Source organism: Syngnathoides biaculeatus, chromosome 9 (genome assembly GCF_019802595.1).
Source record: "Syngnathoides biaculeatus isolate LvHL_M chromosome 9, ASM1980259v1, whole genome shotgun sequence".
Classification (NCBI taxonomy): Eukaryota; Metazoa; Chordata; class Actinopteri; order Syngnathiformes; family Syngnathidae; genus Syngnathoides; species Syngnathoides biaculeatus.
The window spans coordinates 13,559,411-13,582,748 of NC_084648.1; the positions used below are offsets into that span (position 1 = coordinate 13,559,411).

At 40.8% G+C, this 23,338-nt stretch overlaps 1 protein-coding gene across 1 annotated transcript in view; it reads right to left on the reverse strand.

Moving 5' to 3' along the window:
- LOC133505664 (myosin-10-like) overlaps positions 1-23,338 on the reverse strand; it is a 54,291-nt gene that overhangs the window by 13,645 nt on the left and 17,308 nt on the right. Inside the window, exons 4-27 of the mRNA XM_061828934.1 lie at positions 19,168-19,195; positions 17,118-17,220; positions 16,882-16,911; positions 16,230-16,247; positions 13,167-13,259; positions 12,952-13,015; positions 12,757-12,855; positions 12,328-12,471; positions 11,907-12,002; positions 10,680-10,798; positions 9,329-9,481; positions 9,048-9,221; positions 8,778-8,951; positions 7,240-7,354; positions 4,652-4,845; positions 4,405-4,526; positions 4,233-4,302; positions 4,001-4,161; positions 2,841-2,949; positions 2,619-2,750; positions 2,314-2,520; positions 2,093-2,230; positions 1,821-1,944; positions 1,184-1,355 (exon numbers count right to left, since the gene is read on the reverse strand). Of these exons, the coding sequence (XP_061684918.1) occupies positions 1,184-1,355; positions 1,821-1,944; positions 2,093-2,230; positions 2,314-2,520; positions 2,619-2,750; positions 2,841-2,949; positions 4,001-4,161; positions 4,233-4,302; positions 4,405-4,526; positions 4,652-4,845; positions 7,240-7,354; positions 8,778-8,951; positions 9,048-9,221; positions 9,329-9,481; positions 10,680-10,798; positions 11,907-12,002; positions 12,328-12,471; positions 12,757-12,855; positions 12,952-13,015; positions 13,167-13,259; positions 16,230-16,247; positions 16,882-16,911; positions 17,118-17,220; positions 19,168-19,195 (2,839 nt within the window). The remainder of the gene's footprint in view (positions 1-1,183; positions 1,356-1,820; positions 1,945-2,092; positions 2,231-2,313; positions 2,521-2,618; positions 2,751-2,840; positions 2,950-4,000; positions 4,162-4,232; positions 4,303-4,404; positions 4,527-4,651; positions 4,846-7,239; positions 7,355-8,777; positions 8,952-9,047; positions 9,222-9,328; positions 9,482-10,679; positions 10,799-11,906; positions 12,003-12,327; positions 12,472-12,756; positions 12,856-12,951; positions 13,016-13,166; positions 13,260-16,229; positions 16,248-16,881; positions 16,912-17,117; positions 17,221-19,167; positions 19,196-23,338) is intronic.

A 23,338-nucleotide genomic window follows, 5' to 3' on the forward strand; every position in this document is an offset into this window, starting at 1 on the left:
ATTTGATGGATTGAAGAAAGGCACCTCAGAGTTTGGATAACCTTCATGGTTTCCCTAGACATGTTGCATGCATTTTCCTGATATTCATTTCTATACAATAACGTGTAACGAATAATGTATTGGTGCACAGTCAGCGAGTGAGCTCTTCCATTAGCCTTCATTTCCCTGCAATGGGGAAGTCCCGTTATTGAGTTACCTTTTCGACATCTCTTCCTTCTGTTTGTTTCTGTCACCTTTAAAACTTTGTTTTGTCCAACTGAAATTTTCAATAAATATCATCCATCCATCTATTTTCTGAGCTGCTTATCCTCACAGGGGTCACGGCTGTGGTGGAGCCAACCCGGCTGTCATCAGGCAGGAGGTGGGGTACATCCTTAACTGGTTGCCAGCCAATCCCAAGGACAACAGTCGCACTCACAATCACACCTCGGGGCAATTTAGAGTCTCTAATTAATGCATGTTTTTTGGGATGAGAGAGGAAACCGGAGTGCCTGGAAAAAAAAACCCACACATGTACGGGGAGAACATGCAAACTCCACACAGGCAGGGTCGGGATTTGAACCCCAGTCCTTAGAACTGTGAGGCCAATGCTCTGCAGCTGCTCCACTGTGCTCCCCAATGAATATTCATCAATTAGATTTAAAAGAACCACGGTGGCACAGTAAAACCGTTCCGGCATAAAAGGGATACAGACCCTTCTGTCTGCTTGACCTTATAGCCAAACAAGATAAAAAAAAAAACCCAAAGGAAAATGTATGTGTGTGTGTGTGTGCGCGCGCCCTGACTGATAAAGAACAGCATGCGCTCAGTTGACACACACAGTATTTCTCTCATTTCTGTCTTTGTTGTCCCGTCTATTTGAGGCCTTGAGTGTGGTTGCCATGGTGATGGACTACACATTAAGAAGAGGTGTGTGCGGTAGTACAACATTGAAAGTAGAACGCCACTAAAAGGCAAGTGGTGCCATGTGTCTGACCTAATTCAATTTAATCTGCAGCTGTTAATTTTACTACCTGTTGAATAATGCACAGCGTGTTTACATTTTTAGGGATGTGTGGTTATACGCGGCAACGTTTTAAAGGGCCACTCTTCATTTTATTAGATGACAACATTGAGCCAAGCACCATACAAAACCAAAATCTCTTTGTGTGATGCTGGTGAGCGTCCTTAAATGCAAGCATACCTTGCCAATGACGCCTGGAACTCCTCCTCTTTCTTGGCCAATTGGATTTTCAATTCCTCAATCTGTGTTTGGAGCTCGGCAATCTGGTCCTGCAGATCTGTCGTCTCAGCGTCCAGCTTGCGCTTGGCTTTCTCCAGCTCCTGGCGAGTTTTCTCTTCCTTCTTCAGACGCTCTACAAGAATACAAACAGAACGATGCAAAGGATGCATTTAGGTATACACTTTTTGCATGATCTAACTACAACTTGACAACATGAATTACATCATTCTGCACCCTCGTCGCTCTCACAGTCTGCTCAATCGCACTATCCTCGCTCTACTCTGTCTCTCCATCTCCAAACAACTGGCCGAGACAGACGGCCGCCATATAGAGCCTGGGTTCTATTTGAGGTTTCTTACTTAGAGGGAGTTTTCCCCGGCCTCTGTCTCCAACTTAATGAGGGGTTCAGTTGGTTTTCTTTCATACATATATAGATAATGGAAGGGGAGTGTGGTTCTTGACCTGCTCCATGTGTAAATTGCCCAACTAGGATATTTATTTTCAAAACTTTCAAAAGTTATTACTAAATGCCGGACAATTGGGAAATTGAGTGAAAGCCGATATCGTGTGTGTGTGTGTGTGTCTCTCTCTCTCTTACCCTCCAGATCCACCATCATCATCTCCTGCTTGTTCTTGAGCTTGCCAAGGTTCTTTGCTTTCTCCTCCTCTTCTGTCAGCATGGTGGTCGCTTCGTTGATCCGGTCCTCCAGCAGCTTTTTCTCCTGTGAGGTACAAAAACAAAGCATTGTTTACAGTAGGGCGTTCATACTTTACTGCTGTGTGGTTTTACTTTTCCATACCTGTTGCCACAATTTGGCCATTAAAAATACGAATTTACATGATTTACATATTTTCTGCAAAACCTCACACCTTGTGAAACTTGGTGTTTTGGTCCTCGAGCAAGACGATGTCTTCTTCTAATTTCTTGATCTTTGCCTCGGCCGTCACTTTGTCCAGCTGGAGCTTCTGTCGTGCGGCTTCCTCCTCATCGAGTTGCTCCTCCAGGTCCTGTGCGGAAAACAACCCAACAAAAAGCTCAGCGCCGACTCAGCTCCAAGCGTTTCAAAGCTGATCCGTCACAAGGCACAAACCTGAATGTGCGACTGCATCTTCTTCTTCTCGTTCTGAAGACTCTGGCTCCTTTCCTCCTCCTCCTCCACCCGAGACTCCAGGTCGTGGAGGATCTCTTCCAGTTCTTGCTTCCTGGAGGCCAAACGAGCTCTCATCTCTTCAGCCTCTGCAAACAGCTCAGTTTCTGCCTGGAGCTGCTCCGCTAGAATGGTCTTCTCCTCAATCAGCTGCTCGGGGGAAAGTTGTTGAATTTAGGCTACCGCTAGTTAAAAAAAAGATCATTGGCCCAATTTTAGATTTACTTCAAAGCAGACAACATGTCAACCTGTTGGTGTTTCCTTTCCATCTCCACAAGCTCATTCTCCACCATCAGCTGTCTCTCCTTCACCTTGACTAGCTCCTCATCTTTGGCCTGCATCTCCTCCTCCTGTCTCGTTACCTGCAGAAGAGGCTTCACCTGACAGGGGATAAAAGAAGTTGCGTAGTATAAAAATGTAGTGTTCCTAAAGGCGCTGGAACCGGAAGATGCAGGTGTGGCTATTCTCACCTTTGTAAAAAGCCTCCACCATTGCCAATGTCGCAGCTTCAGATAAGCAGCGCAATTCCTCTGGAGAACCTTCAGCGCACTCAGCTGCTGCTGCTTCTTAGCAAAGGCCCTACGGTAGAATAATTAACTTACGTTAACATGCATCATGCTGGTACCTGCTGAGGATGTTTTTTTTTTCTTCCAAAAATCACTTAGAGGGCACTCAGAGAGCACAGACCTGAACCATTAGTTACCTGTAAAATCAATAAGTGAGGAGCTACGATACCGGAGGGAGTTCGTTTTCATCCAGATCAATAGGAGGTAAAATAGAACGAGACTGAATAATAAGAAACGTGAATTCATGTTTGACAGATGTAAGACTTGGAAAATTATTGTTGACTTATAATGACAAAAATGCGTTTTGTGACAAAAACATTAGCTTTGGATGTGCTTTATATCTCATACCAACCTTTATTATTCCATAAACCGTTTTATAAAGAAGAACATACCAGGCCTGCCTATATATATTTAGTGGCTCACATTTAATTAGGTGCATGGAATTGATAATGTGATTTAATTTAACCCATTCGTGGGCAGCGTCCCATTTTGGGGACACCATGATTTTCACGCATTATATCCTTCAGTATATCAAAATATTTAAGTGTTTTAATCTGAAGCCATAATTTGGTATCAGGAGAGGATAACTTATCGGTCAAAGTTAGCACAGAGTTATTTCCCTTTCCTTCCTGACCCAACATGGCTGCCTCAAGTACGCATGGAGCGTTTTCCAAGAGAAGAAAGGGAGAAAAGGTCAGTATGCAACCAAGTTTGCCTTCAAAATGCTAATCCATCAGTATTTTTAATGTGTAAGTGTCGTTCTAGAATAAGAATTAATTAATAAACATATCTCTAGTATGTACCACTTCACAGAACTGATAACATACCCGTCCCAGTTTTGGGACACTGCCCGCGAGAGGGTACATCTTTTTTGCCCTTTGTTTTATACGTTAAATGAAAAAGAAGTGATATTTCATTTATTGTGGCCTTTTAGGAGACTTTTATCTCAATAAGGCAAAAAAATTGCCACCCTGCCCATGAATGGGTTAAGAGGATGTAACCACCTTTCGTGTAAATATGTATAAAACACATACAATATAGCGGGATGACTTTATGTTACTCACTTGCGTGCCAAGTAGCCACGGCACACAGACTGGAAGTAAATGATGATGTCTGTGATCTTCAGATCACGCTCCTCCTCCAAGTGAGCCAGAACGCCGGTTCTGAAGAAGATCTTACTCTGGCCGATGCGAAACAGGTTGGGGTCCAGCTCAAGGGCTTGAATCTGGTAATACACAAAAGGTTTACTTTGCAATCACAGTCAGCTAACGGTAACAACCAGCAAACACGCATTACCATTCTCTCACAAGCTTGTTTCCCATCCATGAAGCCCTTGGGGATAGCGTTGGGAGTCAGGATCTCGTATCTTTCGCCAGACGAGAACACCAAAGTCAAAAAAAAAAAAAAAAAAAAAAATGATACAACAAATGTAATGCGATCAAGAAAATAAATAAACATTGTATGCCACCTCTGTCTGAACTCTTGGAAGACGATGCGGTTAGGGAAGCCCTGTCTGCAGATACGGATCCCCTCAAGAACACCATTACACCTCAACTGGTCCAGAACCAAGTGAGGCTCCAGTTTACCTGCCTGCAAGAGGAAAAATAAATCAAACTCCATGTTGACAACCGAAACTTAACGTTCCACAAAACATTATTGCAAACACACATTGAGTTGACGTATTACAAGTACTGTAGAGTAAAGTATAGATTTACTCGTTTTTCGTGGTTAGGGATGATACAGCGGACGAAGTTGGGGTTGGTGTTCCTCAGCGTGGCCATGAGCTTGGTGAGTGACTCCTTGTAGAGCTGACCCACGGTCCGAAACATGCCCTTCTTCGTTTTGTAGGTGGCGCCAAAGGCCGTCTCGTTCATGCCCGCCACCTGGTCCAGGCCCACTATGCGATCCACTGGTGGGCGGAGATGGGGAGAACTGGTTAGAACCATGGGACTTGACACAGTGAAGGGAGCAACGGTGACTGATGTGGCAATGTATGTACGGAATTACAACAAGGCCCAATGAAGACGGATGGTAGGAACACTACACATGACCGGAAGACAGCAGCAGCCACACAAACTGGCATCCTAAGGCTATCTATCACTAACTCTTACTTGTGCACTATTCCTTAATATCTACTTGTAGGTTTTGTTAGCGTGCAATTATAAATTGATCCATCAATAGAGTATCAATGAAAGTACATTTATTCAGGGCTACAGCATCAGATCATATGAAATCCCCTGACACCATGCAAATACAAGAACAGAGTAGGGGGTGACAGAACAATCTGTTTGGACATTTGGTAGGTGCTGACAAGAGGTTGATCATCTGTTTTCCTTTTTTTAATCTGAATATGATACTTACACCGTGTTAAGATGTGAAGCATTCCGCATGGGCTCTTGGTAGTCACACAACAGACATTTTTCATATCATCATAATAGGAATGGTGTGAAGCAGGAGCTGTACGGACTAGTCGTCCATGTTGAGAGCGTGGCGTCGACCGATCGCTAATCACGTGTTTTTTAGTTTAAGGAGGAGGCAGAGCTGCTTGCAGCCAAACAGATGAGTGTGCTGAATAAAAATTACTCCATGACCTCAATTGATTTAACTCGTCTCGTATTTCTGAATGTTCAGCTTTGGAAAAGTCAGGTAGAACCAGTGAAGGGAAAAAGGCAAGGCTCAAGAAGACGTTTGAACAACTTTTTATCTAACGCTAGCAAATTGAAGGAACCTGGGGAATTATTTATTCCACCGCACATGAAGCATGTGAATTTATGAATGCTTATCGTCATTAGGGTTGTGGGTGTGCTGGAGAAACTCCAAATCACATCTTGAAGCTGTTGTGGTAGGCTCAGAATGAGAACAGGTTCCTCTGTTGTCCAAACTTTACTTGCCTGTCTCAGGGGCAGGCGCACGGATTGGGGGAATATTATCACGAATCAGTGAGCAACCTTTACCAAGACCATATCCTTGTCTTCTAAAAAGTATCTTCTGGAGAAATTCTGTGTATTAGCTGTGTAAAACCATGAATATAATTTGCAAAGGATTTCCCTCCTCTTGTGATTTCTTTTTAAATACCTAATTGTAATGTTCTGAAAAAGTATCGACGACGTCAGCAGCAACTATAGTAGTGGACATCGACTCAACTTTCACCACATTTGTGTCGACTTAAAAAAATAAAAAGTTTTGCAACCCCTTGTCTGAAGTGTTCTTGACTGTCAGCATTCAGTCAATACTTGAATGATTTAAAATGTTCCATTCTGTGCGGGGTTTGAACCGAGTGGTATGCAATAGTCTTTTGTTATCATAATCCATTATCACGCTGGGATAGAAGCATTCCTTTGAACGTAAAAAAGAAAACCTGTTTTGTCTGAATCACTCGACAAAAAAAAAGTAATCCGTCTAGTCTATATAAACTCAGCAAAGCAGACAAATTGTAATAAAGCTTCCCAAAGTGACACATCAACTCGCTTGTGACCTAACGGGTGAATTATGGCCAAAAGATTTTAATGAGTTGCAGACTCCAGCAATGCAATGTGTGCCGGCTGTGTGAACCCTCCAACACTCCAACTCAGCGCCAACACAAACGCCACAAATGGTATCTGGTTTCAATTGGCCGCCACCAGAGAAAAGGCGGGACACAGATGCCATGAAATGTCACCCAAGTCAAGACCTTGATTTACCTCATGCATTGTCATCGCACTCCGGGAGCAGGAACAAAACAAACGCTAGTCGGACTCCAAACAACTGCGCTACACCCTAAAAGCTCGTTTTGCAATATAACAAAATCACAAGACCCTTATGAGGGCACAAAGCACACTGGTTCAACTAAAAGGCAGCTATACTCTACTCTAGCTCAGGGCATAGTGCTACGGCATATGGCCAAGACAAGGAGCCATGCAGCCTGGAAGCAAATGGCGACACTGTCTGAAGCATGACACATAGATCCATCAGATCTGGGCTAAAATGTATGGGACAGGTTGTCGTTTCAACCTGCTTTTGTTTGTCACTTGTTGGGTTCATAATGCAACTACTATTTTGGCCCAGGTCTGCTATGACACTACTATTCACCTGCTGGCTCATCCAGACTAGTGACATTGTCATAGAATGAAGCCCTTTGAATGGTCTGAATCTCTACAACACAGACAGAGACAGAGAGGGGAGGAGGAGAGTTAAAGAAGTCATCGAAATCTGCTCAGCGAGGCAGACCTGGCTCCTGGTAGCTGGTGCAAGTGAAGCACTTAAAAGGTGACTTGCTCAAATATATTTGTTGTTGTTGTTATAGTTACTGCTAGAAATGACTCACCGTCTTTCCACAGCTCCGCCACAAATTTGTCAGTGGACTGATGCAGAAGGGTGGCCACATTGTCATTGAGGGGGTCCATGTTCTTCATCAACCACTCATCTGCCTTGTAGTCCACCTGAGGAAGGACATCGGTTTATTTAGTCAAATCTGTGATGGAGTATTTCATAAAACGTTCAGTCGTGAAAGTTTTGGATCAGGGGTCACCAACGCTGTGCCCGTGTGTGAATGGTAGCCCGCGAGGTATGTTCGAAAAATACCATAGGCCACAAATTGTTACTATTATTTGTGCTTTAAATTCTGAATCTGACTAGCTTACTTGCATTGAAATTTTAAAATACCTGTAATGTCATTTACTACAATAAATGTAAACAAAAATATTTTATGTACGTGTAATGAACTGAATCTGAAATTTGCCGCAAACAGATCACGTAGCCCTTTATACGATCGCTGCTAACGAAGTAGCCCTCAGCCTCAAAAAGGTTGCTGAGCCCCGTTTTAGATAGATGGTCACTAATCCAGGGGGTACACCAACTATTGCCCAAGGTTAGCTGGGATAGGCTCTAGATCACCTGCAGCACTTACAAGAAAAAGCACTAAAAATGGATGGATGGAATAAATTAAATGTGTATTTTTTTAAATGTTTTCATCACTATGCAGAGTTAAGAGTTCGCCTACACTAGGCCATCCATAATGTATTTTGGGAATACTTGACACCGAAAATCTGATGGCTAGTGTGAGTGCTCAGTACCCCCTCACAGGCACAGTATGCTGGCCCATGCACAAGCACCGTACGCAATGCAGACATATAATTTAGACATCTGTGATTCACGATAACTTCCGTTTTGCATAGAGAAAATAAAGAGAACGACAAACATAATCCGCACAATTACGAATGTTGCAGCTACGTGCTAAATGGATGGATGAACAACTACATTTCACCTGAAATGGGGCACACCTAACCATTAAAAAATCTCATATTTTATTATATTTTCTACTATGGGCAATATGGAAAACAAAGATAAAGCTATTTAAAATCATTGCTGACATGTTTAAAGTAATCCAGCAAACATCTTTTTAAATAAAACAGGCAGACATTTTTGGATTTGACAGGAAAGATTTATGATTGCCATTGTGCAGGGTGAACTCTTCATTTCACACCAGATCATTTATTTTGTGCATACCTAATATTGAACATTTGACAATGTGCCTCTGCGCTTCAGCATTCTTTCCACCCACCGCGCAAAATTGCAAATCTTTGCGGTTTTCAATAATAGTTGCGTAAGACGTAGTCCCTCTAATGTGAAGCAGATGTCCTCCTCAGCAGGTCTCTCTCTGTGTGACGAGTGCTGTGTTCTTGCATAACGCTACTAGCAGTAATTCCACCCGAATGTCTACCACAGGAGAACCTTGGATCAGATCACCTCGGACCAGAACCATCTTTCCATTTGCAAATGATTATGGTGAAAAATCAATACTTGGGGTCTTACTCTGTAGTAGTAAAAGAAGTCTCGTCTAGTATTTAGTCATTGCAAACGTACCCTTCCAGCATAGTGGATGATGCAAAAGTCAGCTTTGTCTTTGAGCTGGCGCGGTTTCTGAAACTTGGTGTGTGTTCCCTGTTCCTGGATCAGCTTGTCCACAAAGGTCTTGTCTGTGGCCTTGGGGAACCAGCACTCCTCATCTAGCAGAGCTAACAACCCTGGAGGGTTTGCCTGGAGGAACAGTAACAGAACTTCAAGAGTTCAGATTAAAATCTTTTAGCAACATTACGCTAATGTTGAACATGATCATTCAGTCTGACGCCTGACCGGCCTCTCGATGAGGTCGATGCAGGGCTGTAGGTCGAGGCCAAAGTCGATGAAGCTCCACTCAATGCCCTCCCTCTGGTACTCCTCCTGCTCAAGGATGAACATGGTGTGATTGAAGAGCTGCTGCAGCTTCTCGTTGGTATAGTTGATGCACAGCTGCTCGAAAGAGTTGAGCTGTTAAAAGAACCAGAGTGGAACCATTAACAATTACCCGAACGAAAACAAAATACCTTTGGCATAAGTGGATTTAATAATGTTGTCCCAAAAATTAAGAGTCCAACCTGGAAGATCTCAAAGCCAGCAATGTCCAGGATACCGATGAAGGACGCCCCCTGTCTTTTGGTCCTGTCCAGAGCTTTGTTAATGCGGTGGACCAGCCAACGGAAGAGACGCTCATATGTTGCTTTACCCAGGGCCTCCACAGCAAAGTCAGCCTGTAGCAAGGACCAGAGTGGAGACACTGTACAACAATATTTCCACAATGGGATTCACTTATTCAACATTATCAGTATACTGTATTACTATTTAGGTCAGGCGACAAGGGAGTTTATCACAATTTTTTTTCTTTACAGAAAAATGTACCAAAAAGGCAAATACTAAGGCAATCTGGACATAACTATCAAGTCCAGTTCAACCTGGAACATTAACATGGACACACAAAACTGTGATCACGTGCAAAACATCAATGCAGTTCCTCACCACAAGCATCTTAATTGGCACACAGTAAATGCATTTACAACATGCAATTTTGTCCACTTTTGTACATCTGTACATCATCTGTCTGTCCCTCATTAGATGCTGCTGTTTTGGTTGGCAACAGTGTATTAGCTGCAATGGTTGCATTCACTCCATTACCTATACCGTTTATCTCGTTTAGGGTTGCAGTGGATCCCAGCAGACGGGCAAAATGCAGACAAAATTTAGTAGACAACCAACCGCACTCACTTCTTTACAGTCACTGAGTTTGAATTGGAAAGTCAGACGAGTCAGACCGCTACAGTACCATCGGTGACTTCAGTTAATCTTGGTCTTAATCTATCGCGGGTAACTAAGAAGACTGATGATTTGTCTTCCCGAGGCCTTCATTTGAAGGAGCCATTTATTTGTGGACTGAATAACGCACCTGATGACTAATTGAACCCATAATGCTTCCAACTTTTAATGACCCGTGACACATTTTTCATTGGAAAAAAATCTCATTTGAACAGCACCACATAAAAATGTCAAAAAATGTGGAAGCAGAGATTAATTATTTACCTTGTGCCATCTAATGAAATGGCATTTAATTGTTCTGCCTGTCACTATACAACGTTGAGTACATTATTTGTCGTAAATAAATAATTTTAATAAAAAAGTGAAATTGGATCATTTCCTGTGGTGATGATCTCTTAGGCCTTACTCATGTGCCACAGTACATTGACTGGTTGAGAACTACTGTATCACAGGGCCAGCCATAATTTGCCGAACGACAGCATGCTGGTATTTTTTTTTTTTTTTTTTACAACAACTGACTGCATTTTTTCCCCCCAAATATTGGACAAAAGTGGTACGCATACATTGCAGAAAAAGTGTATTTTTAGCAGTACTGTATCAAAGAAAAATCCAAAAGAGGAGCGCCTACAGAAAACTGACCTGCTCTTTGGTTTGTGCTTTCTGGACATAGTCTCTTCCCACTTTGATCCTTGGGGAGAGGATGGCTCGAGTGAACTCCATGACACTCATGCCCAACAGGTGACACAGCTTCTGAGCAGCTGAGGAAGCGTCAGGAATAATAAAAAAAGAAAAAAAATATTAGGGCTTTTCCAAAGTACTCTTTGACATACAATAACATTTTTCTGAAATTGATTAAAACCTGAATTTAAACCTGACCTGAATCTCTCACTGATTTACATCCAACTTTTCCCTCAAATTGTATGACAGATTTCACTGTTTGTATAAAATATAATGGAAATGTCTAGTGCTAATGGCAAGCTGAAAGAAGCTGTCTAGCTGTCAGCTAGCCTCTCCTAGAAAAACATTCCCTCGTCCTGGATCCTGATCGTCACATTTGGGAATATTTTGCCTCACTGTATCGTTGGCACTCATGACTCAGTCTCCCACTGTCTCTCTTTCTCTCTCCCGCTTAAAAAGGGACAGACAGCTATGCACAGCCACATTTGGAGGAACTCGGTGGGGCCCATTTCCCCTGAGGAATAAATCTTCAGAGTGATGTGCTTTAATAGCAGGTTGACAAGGTTCAAGGACTGAAAGCGCACACATCCGCATCCTACAGCTCTCTGCATGCACATCACAATGTAAAAGAGGGTGAAAAAGGAGTGGATGATATACGGGAAGAGGAAAAAATGAGAGTTTCTGTGTACATAGTTACGCAGAAGACGTCTGTCCGTTTATGTGTACCATTTAAAATATTACATATTACACGGGAGGAACACTTGATTGAAACTACAATCTGAGGTCTCTGAACTGATGTGAGTTTTATTTCTTTGCTATTTTCTCATCTGTGTACTATGTAGATGCCTTTAACATTAGAGAAGTGTTGGGGGGTAAGAGTAAAGAAATAATAAGATGCTGTGTTTGAAATGTTCCCTAATTTATTCTTGGACAAAAATGTTCAATGTGCAACTTAGGGGGTGGAACAGAGAGATCACAAGCATTCATCTCACATTATAAAAACTAAGAACAAAATGAGTTTGGCTTGAGCCAGCTTAATGCTTGACTGCGGGCGTATAAACGTCAACGTTGAATGAATGCAGATACTGTGTTAAACCAGTGCAATAATGCTATATCAATTAAGCCTTGATATTTGAAGAACATTTTGAGTGGATAAGAGGCCTGGAAAATGGATGAATGGATTTTTACCTGTGTTATCAGGCATAGAGGCCTGGTCGGTGTTCCTTTCCTTCTTAAAGATAATGTTTCCAAACTGAAGCACCGAGGACACGACTTTCAACATGGCTAGGAAAATGAGAAAAAAGAAGAACTAGACTCTTGAAAAAACATGACACACATTAATGCGGTGAATATGGTCAAAAGGGGGTTAAAATCATCTCAGAGATCATTAGGATTATATTTTAAAATCCATCCATTTCTATTGGCACTTGTTTTCAATTGGGTCACAGGTGAGTTGCAGCCAACCTTCAAACTGTGAGTCAGATGTGCTAACCCCGAGGCTACCTACCATGTTGCCCAATATTTCATCTTTCACATGGTTTAAAGGCTCACATCGCTAGCGTCTTTGTGTTATTCATGGTCACCACCACTCTAACCAACAGAGACATACCCAGAATCTCCTCGTGGGAGAAGCTCATGATGTGCATGGCCTCCATGGTCTCGTGGAAGTTGTCTTTATCCTGCTGGCCTGGGATTGGGATGTTGCCATTGGACAGGAAACGGTAGTTGTTAAACCCCTCCAAAAGCAGGTCAGCTATGGACGCAAGAATAAAAATAATGAACCTTCAGAAACATGGACACAAGGCGGATCCCAAAAAACTGCCATGAGTTAGGTCTGGACTTTCAACTTCTTCCAAACTAAACTCATTCATTCTTTTGTGGACCTTGTTTAGTCATGAAGGAACAGAAAATGGCCTTTCCCCAAAATGTTAGAAGCATACGATCGTCAGGGATCAGCTCTTTCAGTCATATGATGTATATAATGCATATAATGAAGGAATAGCCAGCAAGATGTTCTGCATCCATGTTAAATACTCACATCTGAGGTGTTCTCCAGCTCCGGCAAGCAGCTGGTAAAATATGTGGAAGGTGCGTTCATCTTTGGCTTGCCGTATAGCTCTTGATTTCTCCAATAAATCTGACAGCCAATTGTTCAAGGAAAAGAAAAATAAAATCTACACATTTCACATTTTATTTCCCTCTAACAAAATAATGACGACATAAAAAGGGATACATGTTTCAATGTTGGCCCCAACAATATATCCAGTGACATCAAAGTTGATGCGGATGAATTTCCCCTGCAATAGAAAATAGATGCTTCATGAAATGCACCAGCTACTTAGTCAATCTCAAACGTTAAAGCATTTAAATAGCTGAACCGACAAAGTGATGACATACTGTTGAGATTTATAAGTAACATTAAAAAGAAGAAAATTATCTTGCACTTACAAAACGGGACGAGTTGTCATTTTTCACCGTCTTTGCGTTTCCAAATGACTCCAGGATGGGGTTAGCTTGTAAAAGCTGACGTTCCAGTTCACCCTGTGTGTGTGAGTGGGTGGGAGAAGACAATGGGTGTTAGTGATCCTTTGTCAGCACTTTGAAATTTCAAAGAACACCCAGAAATAATTAGAAATTAATCGCATGTCAGTGATGTTTCAAGGTAAAAAAAAAAAAAAAATAGAAGCTCCATGCAGACAGACAGCAAACATCTGGAGGTCGTGTGTTTCATAAAGACGGAAACATTGACAATGCAGAAGTAGACAAACAAAGCTGGATAGATTATGACAGCAGTAAGAAAAAAAGGAGAGTCATCGATAAGCGACAAATGTTAAGTGGACACAATTGCATAGTGTTCATCCCGGTTTGGAGTTCTGCATACAAAATAGACAAAATTCTGGAACATATTCTGAGTGATGGAATGGAATGGAGAAAAACTGAAATGGAATTGAATTGAAAATAATTTCAATTTAAAATAAATTCTTTTTACAACCAACTGACAAAAGTTTCACAATTATTTATAATTGTTGATTTTAAGTAGTAATGGTGAAAGATAAATGTAAATATTTAATAAAGTTTGGATCAAAAAATGGTTCCACTAAAATGATTAAACTCTCAATTGTACATTTTGCAAAATGTATGCCAAATCTGTTTTGTTGAAGTATTTAAAAAGTCTTGTCATTTTGAGTGCAACTGCACAACAATCATTTTGTCTTTTTTTTTTTTAAGTAGTATGTAGCAAATAGATGAGATAATTGGCAAGAACCTATCTTGGGAAATGTTTTTACTGGCTCTCTTGCAGAGAAAAAAAACATTTACCACGAAAAGGCGGTTGAACTGGACACTTTGGAGAAGCTAAATAAATAAATACACGATTCGTGCAGCTGTTGAAACATGTGGCTCATTTACTGTTTTCATCTAAAGCCAAATTGTGACCTAAATCCCAAGCAGAGAATAAAAAAAAAATGCTGAGGGAAAGGCATTCTTTTTCTACTGCTACAATATTTCATGGGATATATGCTTGCCGAATATCAAGAATAGCAGCAGAAGCTAAAGGGGCCATTTTTTTCCCCCACAAAGGGGAACATTCAGGGATCAGCTCTGAAGCATGTGATGTCAGACTTGGAAGGAAGCTTCATGCTTTTAATCGAGTTTCTGAGCAGCTGGACTTAAGTGTGACACTGGCTAAAAGCTAGTAAAAGTCAATTTCTATGTTTTTATTTAAGAGAGCAATCATGTTGTGGAGATTGGAACTGTGAACCACAAACTTCTACCCTGAATCTGTTTTTTTTTCCTTTGGCTCAGACCAAAAACAAACAAACCCCCCAAAAAATAAGAAAAAAAAAAACAAAACAAAACAAAACAAAAAAACAAGCCGATTATAAAGCCCAGGGGGCAACTATAGCTGACCCACATTTCTGATGCATTGGGACTAAGTAGTGTCTGACAATTGACAAGCTCCATAAGTGACGCCAATTGTTGCACAGCTGCTACTGGATTGTACGTTCTCTCCTTCTGAGGCCCTCTAATTATTCAGTCATTTTCTGGATATCCTCTGCCTTAGCTACAACTTCGTGTCTCTCCACAGCACAGGGACTTTTGCCAGGCCGTGAAGAAGATTTTGGACAGATTGAGAAAAGTCAAAAGAGGATCAGAGAAACTGCTCCCCTAAATCGTTCCAGTTGAGGATGTGTACTTAATGCTAAAACATCTGCTTTGGAGGTCACAAAAAAATGTTCACTCGTCTAAAAAGCATGTAAAAGGCCACAAGGCCAGTACAAAGTACAGTACATGCATCTGGTCAGGACCAAATTGATGTGGGGAAGCAAGCTGGATGAATTCAGAAAACAATGGCGCTTGTTCCAAGTCCTAAATAAAGGCAGTCTGAATTTCCTTTAACCCAAATTTGTACGGCAGTCAGAACGCGCCACAGTATAACTAACTTACATACTGTATGCTAGTGAAGTGTTAAATAATTCTAATGATATAATTGAAGGAAATATTTGTCTGACGTAGACCAGGGGTGCTCAATTTGGTAATCCCAGGACTGTGTGCCAAAAAAAAAACAAAAAACATCAGCTTATGTTTACTTTCAATATTAATGGAGAATGTTAAAAAAGAAATGCTGTTGTTTTTAAGATGCAACAACTGTCAGAGTATGCGAATAAATCAACGAAAAAGTGGTTAAACTGGACGAGATTTTCTCTTTTCCGAGTGGTAAAGGTCTGGTCTGAAGCCAAAGAAGAAAGTGCAGGATGAGATGGTGTGTAATTTTAAAATTCCACCTTGGCACAACCTGATAAAATGGTTTGGCAGCATCAAACAAATTTAACTCATAAGTCAAGGCGCCACTTCATTGAAAAACGCAGCAGGGGTGTTCTTATAAGTTAGATGCCATAGCGTATTAGTCAAAAGAAATTTACAGTGAAATCTTAAAAGGTCGAACAGAAATTCCAAAAGAGAGGAAAAGTGACATTTCAACAATCTGAATGGCCATAGATGTACACCACTAATATTAATATGTTAATATGAAGAAAAAAAAACAAACAAGTAACAGTTACTAAACCGATATGACAAATGAGGAGGGCATAGAAAATATGACGAAACTTTTACAGAAGTCGACCTTTGAGATTCCACTGTAAACACGATTGATTAATGCCGTCGGAGGCCACTAGTAGTAATAAAGCTGCCGCGCTGCAAAGTCGTGCTCAAGTGAGATTGCCGCAAATCCCGCTCAGTCCGTCAGCACGAGTGCGGTTGCATGCTATGCCGAAAATAAAGGACAACCACTGCAAGTGAATGGAGGTGGGTGAATAGCCCCTTTAGTCCAGCCTAAAATCATTCAGGTGCATCTCAATAAATGACAAGATATTCACATTTATTGGGACACCTGTACATTCAAGCGTTATTAGTCTTTCTGAGAGGAAAGTGTGGATGGAAGCCGAGTGGGTAGAGCCCCCTTCGTATTTGTAAGTACGGTATGAGTCAGGTGAAAAGCTACATTCTACTCACATAAAAGAGGGCTCCACTCTGTAGGACATGAGGGGATTCAAGTGTTATTCTTGTGGAGAATCAATAATGACAATGTCATGATATACACAACTGAAGAACCAAAACGCAGCGGACAGTGGTTAAAATAACAGCGTACCTTTCTTATTGCTCCTACATGCTTTGCAATATTCTGTAACCTGAATTGCTGCTATTTGGTTCAGATGGCCGGTTTAAATGTTTGTAAATAGCACTTGGAAAAGGAACGCATAAAATACCCCAAAATGTATGTTACATGAATTAACACACAGAAAAGAAAAAAAAAAAAAAAGACAACAACATAACTTTATATAATGGCACATTTACATATGCAAGGTATCTATGTGAAACATAATCGTGTAATTTTAAAAGGACATGCCATCTTATAAAAAGACACCGGTACTTACAACTGCATTTTTCGCCTGATGGTAAAAAAAAGAAAGTAAACAAGAAATACCACATTTCATTGATGTCAACTTGTCAAATCTGTTTTCCATGGATGTTTCAATTTTGAAAACGTTTTACTTTTCACCAGCAAACTACCGACTGGTGTGAACCAGGATACTTGACCAATATTGTGAGGGATTGTTTGTTGCATGCACATAAATGAAATGAATAATGAAAAATAGAGACTTGCCTGCAGCTTCACTGGCTTAGGAGATTCTGGCTGTTTGTTACAAATAAACAAATTGCAAAATGTTAGATTGCATGCACAGATCTGCTGTCTAAAGCCTGGAACGTAATTCATTGACTATCATAAAATCCAAACCCTACAGAAAATCGCAGCGTGACTATCACTGATTTGTGTGCCCATTGATATTGCACTTAGTTTGTTCGGTTTCTTTGATAGAATATTGTTCAGGTAATACTCACAGGAATGTTGTGGTCTTTTCTTCCTTTGTGGGAGGAGGCAACATGCGCCAGGTACTGGATGACTTTCTTTGTGTTCTCTGTCTTGCCAGCTCCAGACTCACCGCTGTGTGAGACAAAAGAACATGAAGCTCAGAAGAAGCTTTGCGAGACCCCCGTTAATGAATGAACTGCAAATCCATTCCGACTCAATTTGTGCCATAAAAAAAAAAAAAAAAAAAAACATCAATGGAGCAGAGACCGCTGTCCACATTTTACAGGCCCTTTCAGACTGAAGCAGCATTACTGTCAACATGCTGACATGCATCTTTCTATGAATTTGATGCAATGGTCGACCTTAGCAAGTTGTGATTTCGTAAATGTCGAGCTTGCATTTTGACGCTTCCTTTGTGGTGTTGCGAACACAAACAAACAGGGAGGAAATCCTCTCGAGTCCTGTAAGCCTTAAAAATGAATTGAGGGACAGTTGAGATTTAAAGCATGTCTGGGGTTTTACCCTAAATGCAAATTTGCACAAGCCAAAAATGCACTAAATAGTTTTGGACTAGGAGTCACTGATGGTGTAGTAGTGGTACACACGCCTGGCTTGGTGCGGGCAGCGTGGGATCGATTCCCGCTCGCTGATGGTGTCGATGTGTGCCCTGGGACTGACTGGGGACCAGTTCAGGGTGTATTCAGTCATTCGCCTGATGGTAGCTGGGATAGGCTCCAGCACTCCCGCGAGCCATGTGAGGATAAGCGGCTTGGAAATCGTGATGGGATGAGTTTTGAACTCTAAGCGTGAGCTAGTGTGGGTCAATGCGCATGTAATGGTGGAGGGATTCATGCCAATGTATTATTTATTGAAGGTAAAAGTGTTGTGTTCCTGTGACATTCCACATATAATCACATCTTGTAAATAATAAATATTTATGCAAAAAATAAACTTGTACAGTGTGGGTGAGCATGTAATACAACAAAACAAAGCTATACAACATAATGTTAGGAAAGATAAAAAATTGAATATATTCTGTATAAGTAAAGTCACATGAGCCGTTCACCTCCTGGCGTAGTTGCTTACGCATACTTTTTTTTTTTTTTTTTTTTAGATCTAAGTAGAGGAAATGTATGGAAAATGTGCTTACAAAGAGAGACAGGTATAGGAGGCAATATTTCTAATACATGATCACAATTAGGAGTTGCACCCATCACTCAAGGTAAGATTGCTACATTACTATAATGCCATCTTGAAATAAATATTTGCAAAGCCGTAACATGTTTACAACTGGGGAAATAAATACTATAGGTTCGCTAGAGAGGCAAAAAAATAGCTAACTAGCGTTGCTAACGTCAGTTCGTTTCCATGCTGACGTTACGTTAGAAAGCGGAGAAGAAGTAGCTACCTATTTTCAGAGAACTTAGAACTTTTATTGTCTACATTTAATTTTATTTTGAAAACTGCAATTGAAAAAAAGGCTGTTATTTATCCCAACATTTGAAAATCTACAACTAATTGTAGAATTATGTAAATAGACCGTGATACAGTGAAACCACAATACTTCATTTCACGGTTGTCATACTATCAGAATCTGATACCGGCACATGCCCAATGATTAATTTAGATTACTGTCTGATGTAAATTCTTGGACTAAAAAAAATGCTGGTTTGAAAATCCCTGTTGGTAAAAGAGCAACTATACTTAGATACTTGCGGACTACGTAAAAATGGAAGGACAAAATTAAGACGCCCGCCTCTATTTGAAGAGCAGGGCTCTGCCGTGGTGCAGATCTTGATAACTTTGGAATTTTCTTAAGCTTCATTCCTGTCATCTGCATACTCATGTTAGTAGAAAAAGGCCAGATGGCTGTGAGACAAAAATGTAAAAAATGCTTTTCTTTCAAGTAACAACAGTCTGGTCAGTGTCGCAAGGAACTGAAGGAACAGCCATGACCTTGTGAGGCTGGTCCGCTAATTATGTGCATGTTACTTTCAAATTCATGCGTGTGACTGTTCCAATTTATTCCGCAATGTAAATTGCAGATACAGTAGTCCACTATACATTCAGGAAACTCACGTGCAAAGAATGGACTGGTCCTCTCGATCTGTGGGAAACAACAAGGAGAAAGATACAAGAATAAGTCAAACTCAGCAGTCTGTCTTTATCGCCGTCTCTCGTGGCTCCTTGATTGAAAGTGGACGGCATCAAGACAAGTAAAGTCTAACCAGGGATTTTCAGAATTAAGAGATATCACGGTTTTTTTAAAGTCAAGTTTTTCCAAATATTCACTCCACAATTCTCCACAAAAATAGCCTAGCCCTGGTGCTGAAGTGACACTGAAGCTAAACAACTGCAAAAGTGAGATAAGACTACAACTGGATAGTCACCTTCGAAATAGTCAAATGAAATATGCAGAGTATTTGTTTCCAAGAGAGAGCTCGGGTGCAATTGGAAATCATGTAACCCTGATTGTTTACTTCAATAAACACAAATAATAGCACACAATAAAAAGTACATTTTTATAGTACAGCCTAAATTTGGAATTTGTCTTAATTATGATGAGCAACTTGTGAAAAACAAATGATTGAATATATAAGTTTTATATAACTAAAAAGGCCTACCACCTGAAAAAAACGCCTTAGGTCTAATAAAAACCTGGAACTCACTTTCTGAGGAAATAGTTTTCTCCTTCAAATTTCATAGCGCTTTACTAAACGGAGTGGAAGTGGAGCGTGTATGATTTAAACGTACATTCCACAAAATAAGAAGGAATAAGTTATCGGTAAAACGGTTACCGAGGCGTAGAGGGCTGGAGGAAAGAGAGCCTTCAAGGGGGATTTCAATAGCAGGCTTTCATTCATTTCAGTAGGAATAGTTTGAAAAAATACTTGCAGACTCTTGGAGATGTCCACGCATTGCGTAGAGGCTGAAGTACTGACAACTTGACACTGGCGGAATGACAAGAGGTGAAGCGCTGACTACGTGGAAAGGTATCAGAATGAGGACACAGCTGGAGGAATCATTAGGGACAATTTGGATTTCCTGGCGTTGACTGGGAACTTCCTGCAGTTAGATTTTGTGACAAGGGGGCACGAGCACACACATACGCACCTAGAGTCTTTGGGGTTTTCGCAATACCAGAGTTTGCTAGAGACTGCATCTGAGCTTGCCGGCTGTACAGCGGCTATAAAAAGTCTACACACCCCTGTTCAAATGCCAGATTTTTGGGGCATAAAATCAAAATAAGACTGTATTAGAGTGGACATACTATTCAGGACGGAAGACTACGCTGAAAAAGTGAGAATGCAGTTTGATGTTGAGATCAATTGAATACTGGAAGCACACCTTGGGAGATGGAATTGGCATCAAACTATTAAACAGTTGCTGGTCCAATTCCAAGTGTTACAATTTCCGCTATATCTTGCGAAAGCTACGTAAATAGTGTGACATCAAAGTAGGGAGAGGCCATGGAACTTGCCAATCGGTTAAACCATTCAAATTGGAATTTCTTTTCACATTTTCCAGGTTGGTGTTCTGTATATGTGGCAGAGACACAGAATGGGGGGCTTAAGGACAATACGTGTACAAATGGTTAATGTGGGAATGGCGGGAGATTGGTTTGAAATTGTAAGTTTAATAATCGACACTCCTGGAAGACATTATGGCTATTCCTGAGAAACAAGAAGAAAGTGTTAATACAGTATGAGAATGTTCTAACCTAGTACAATCTTTACAATGCCAAGTTATACTGTACTAGCGTACTGCTTAATAAAAGGCCCCTTATTCTTGTTGCTATCTGAAGCAACACACTGACACTCAGATAGCTTCTGCTTATCAGACGGACTGCAGACACTGCGGAAAGATAGGATCCTGCCTCTTCACTTCCATATGCTAACCATTCCACAATCATTATATACTGCACTGTGTATGTGTACAGTCTATATCTATATGTGTAGTGTAAAGGAAACTGGCAATTTAAGAATCTTTGCGAATGAGGAAAAAGACAAAACCGCCCACACCCCACAATTTTCCTACGTTGATATTTGATGGTCAGAAGGGCAGTTTGTGGGCTGTGCATGACTACAGGTCAATTTAAGGTGACGTCCTCAGGCTACAACGCGGGGGCATGCGAGCATAGCCGTGACTGCCGTGGCGAAAGCAAAAGAGAGACGGTGAATAGGAGGCCAGCTTGCTAGAACGCACCTTTTATGCGCGTGTGATCGACGTATTGGCCACACCTGAATCAAGTGACAAGATAGATGATAGGCTGATGCCTTCTTTTTTGGGGGCTGGGGGGGCAAGCCATTACGCGATCGACACATTGAGCACCCCTGGTTTAAATTATATTACTTGTCATTTACTCATACTACAGAATAAAGATGCCCAAATCTAGTCCTTCATAAAGGATATTCAAGGAGCAGGGATTGATTGAGTCACAATTTTTGTTGGGTGGAAATTAAGACATGACACTGTAGCATCATTCCAGACCCAAAAACAAACAAACATACAGATAACATCTATCCATCAATTTTCTTAGCCACTTATCCTCACAAGGGTCACAGGAGTGCTGGAGCCTTTCCCGGGAAGGAGGCAGGGTGCACCCTGAACTGGTTCCCAGCTAATCGCAGGGCACAAAGAGGAAAAACAGCCACACTCATAATCACACCTAGGGGCAATTTAGAGTGTCCAACTAATGTTGCATGTTTTTGGGATGTGGGAGGAAGAAAACCCACGCGACAGCGGGGAGAACATGCAAACTCCACACAGGCGGGGCCCGGATTGAACCCTGGACCTCAGAACTGTGAGGCCAATACTTTACGGCTGTTCCACCATGCCGCCTACAGATAACGTGCAAACAAAAATGTATGCTTGATTGTCCACCCAAGCTATGTTTATTTATGAAACCTGACATTTATTAGATCTCACCCAAAGAAAGCAATGTACGTACTATAGTATTACAGGGTTGAATTTAAAAAGCACTAAAAACTACTCTGGATTTTTCGTCATTCTTTTCACATTTTATGCCTGTGTTGTATCTTCTGTGACTGGCTATTAAATGATTGTACACCATGATATGAAGGTTCAGTAGTTCTACTTACAGTTTCAACGTCTTGAACTACACCATCGTAATACGGTGCAATTTTCATATATCAGGAAAGAGGTGACTGGACCATTCAATTGACATGGATGTCAACAGTGTTTTAAAATTGAATGGTGAATCGATTAAAATAATGTATTTCAGGAGGAAAAAAAAAACAAAGAGCACTGGTGTCACATGAGTATGGGCTGGTGTGTGTCCGCTACAGTTACACAAATGGAAACATATGCAGTAGTTTGCTTGCCAATGTGGAACATTTTTGAGGAGAACGATCTGGAATCTGGTCGACATTTGCTGTACAAGGAACAATAATATTTTTTATTTCAATCGAGGTATTGATGCAAACTGAAGAAAATGATCTCTGCTTAATAAATACATCTGCTCGAGTCTATAACAAGTCACTTCTGACGGGCAGTAAGTTAGCCAAGAGATGAATGGAAAGGAGAAAATGGAAAAATAAGACTGACAGACTGACGAGGTGAAGATGAAAACATACTTTGGGAGAATTTATTTGTCCTAATGCCTCCGCGCCTCTCTCACTAGACTTGGTAACTAGATTGGCCAAAAATTGGCAGACTGAAGACCTTACTGACCATTTGTTAAAAAAAAAAAAAAAAAAAACATACATTGTGATTTCATTTGTGGAAAAAAAAAAAAAAAATCATACATTGTGATTTCTGGATTTCATTTGTTAAAAAAAAAAAAAAAAATCATACATTGTGATTTCTGGATTTTTCTTTTTAGATAATCTCTCTCGCAGTGGACATGCACCTACGATAAAAATTTCAGACCCCTCCACGAATTCTAAGTGGGAGAACTTGCAGTATAGCAGAGTGTTCAAATACTTATTTTATAACTAGTGATCTTGTATGATTTTTTTTATCTATTGTTCTCATTGCTTTTTGTGTTAGTCTAAAATCATGTTTGCATTTACGTTTTGATGTTTTTGTAAAGCACTTTGAATCACCTTGTTGTTGAATTGTGCGACATAAGATAAAGTTGCGTTGCCTTGCCAACTGATGTCAGTCATACTTTTGTCTTTTGAGGTAAAGCCTTTCTCGGAAAGGATGTCAAAAAAGGTGCTTTTGAAAAACCCTCTCTGATCCAATATAAAGGTTAAGATACATCAACCCAAGGCTGTGATTAAAC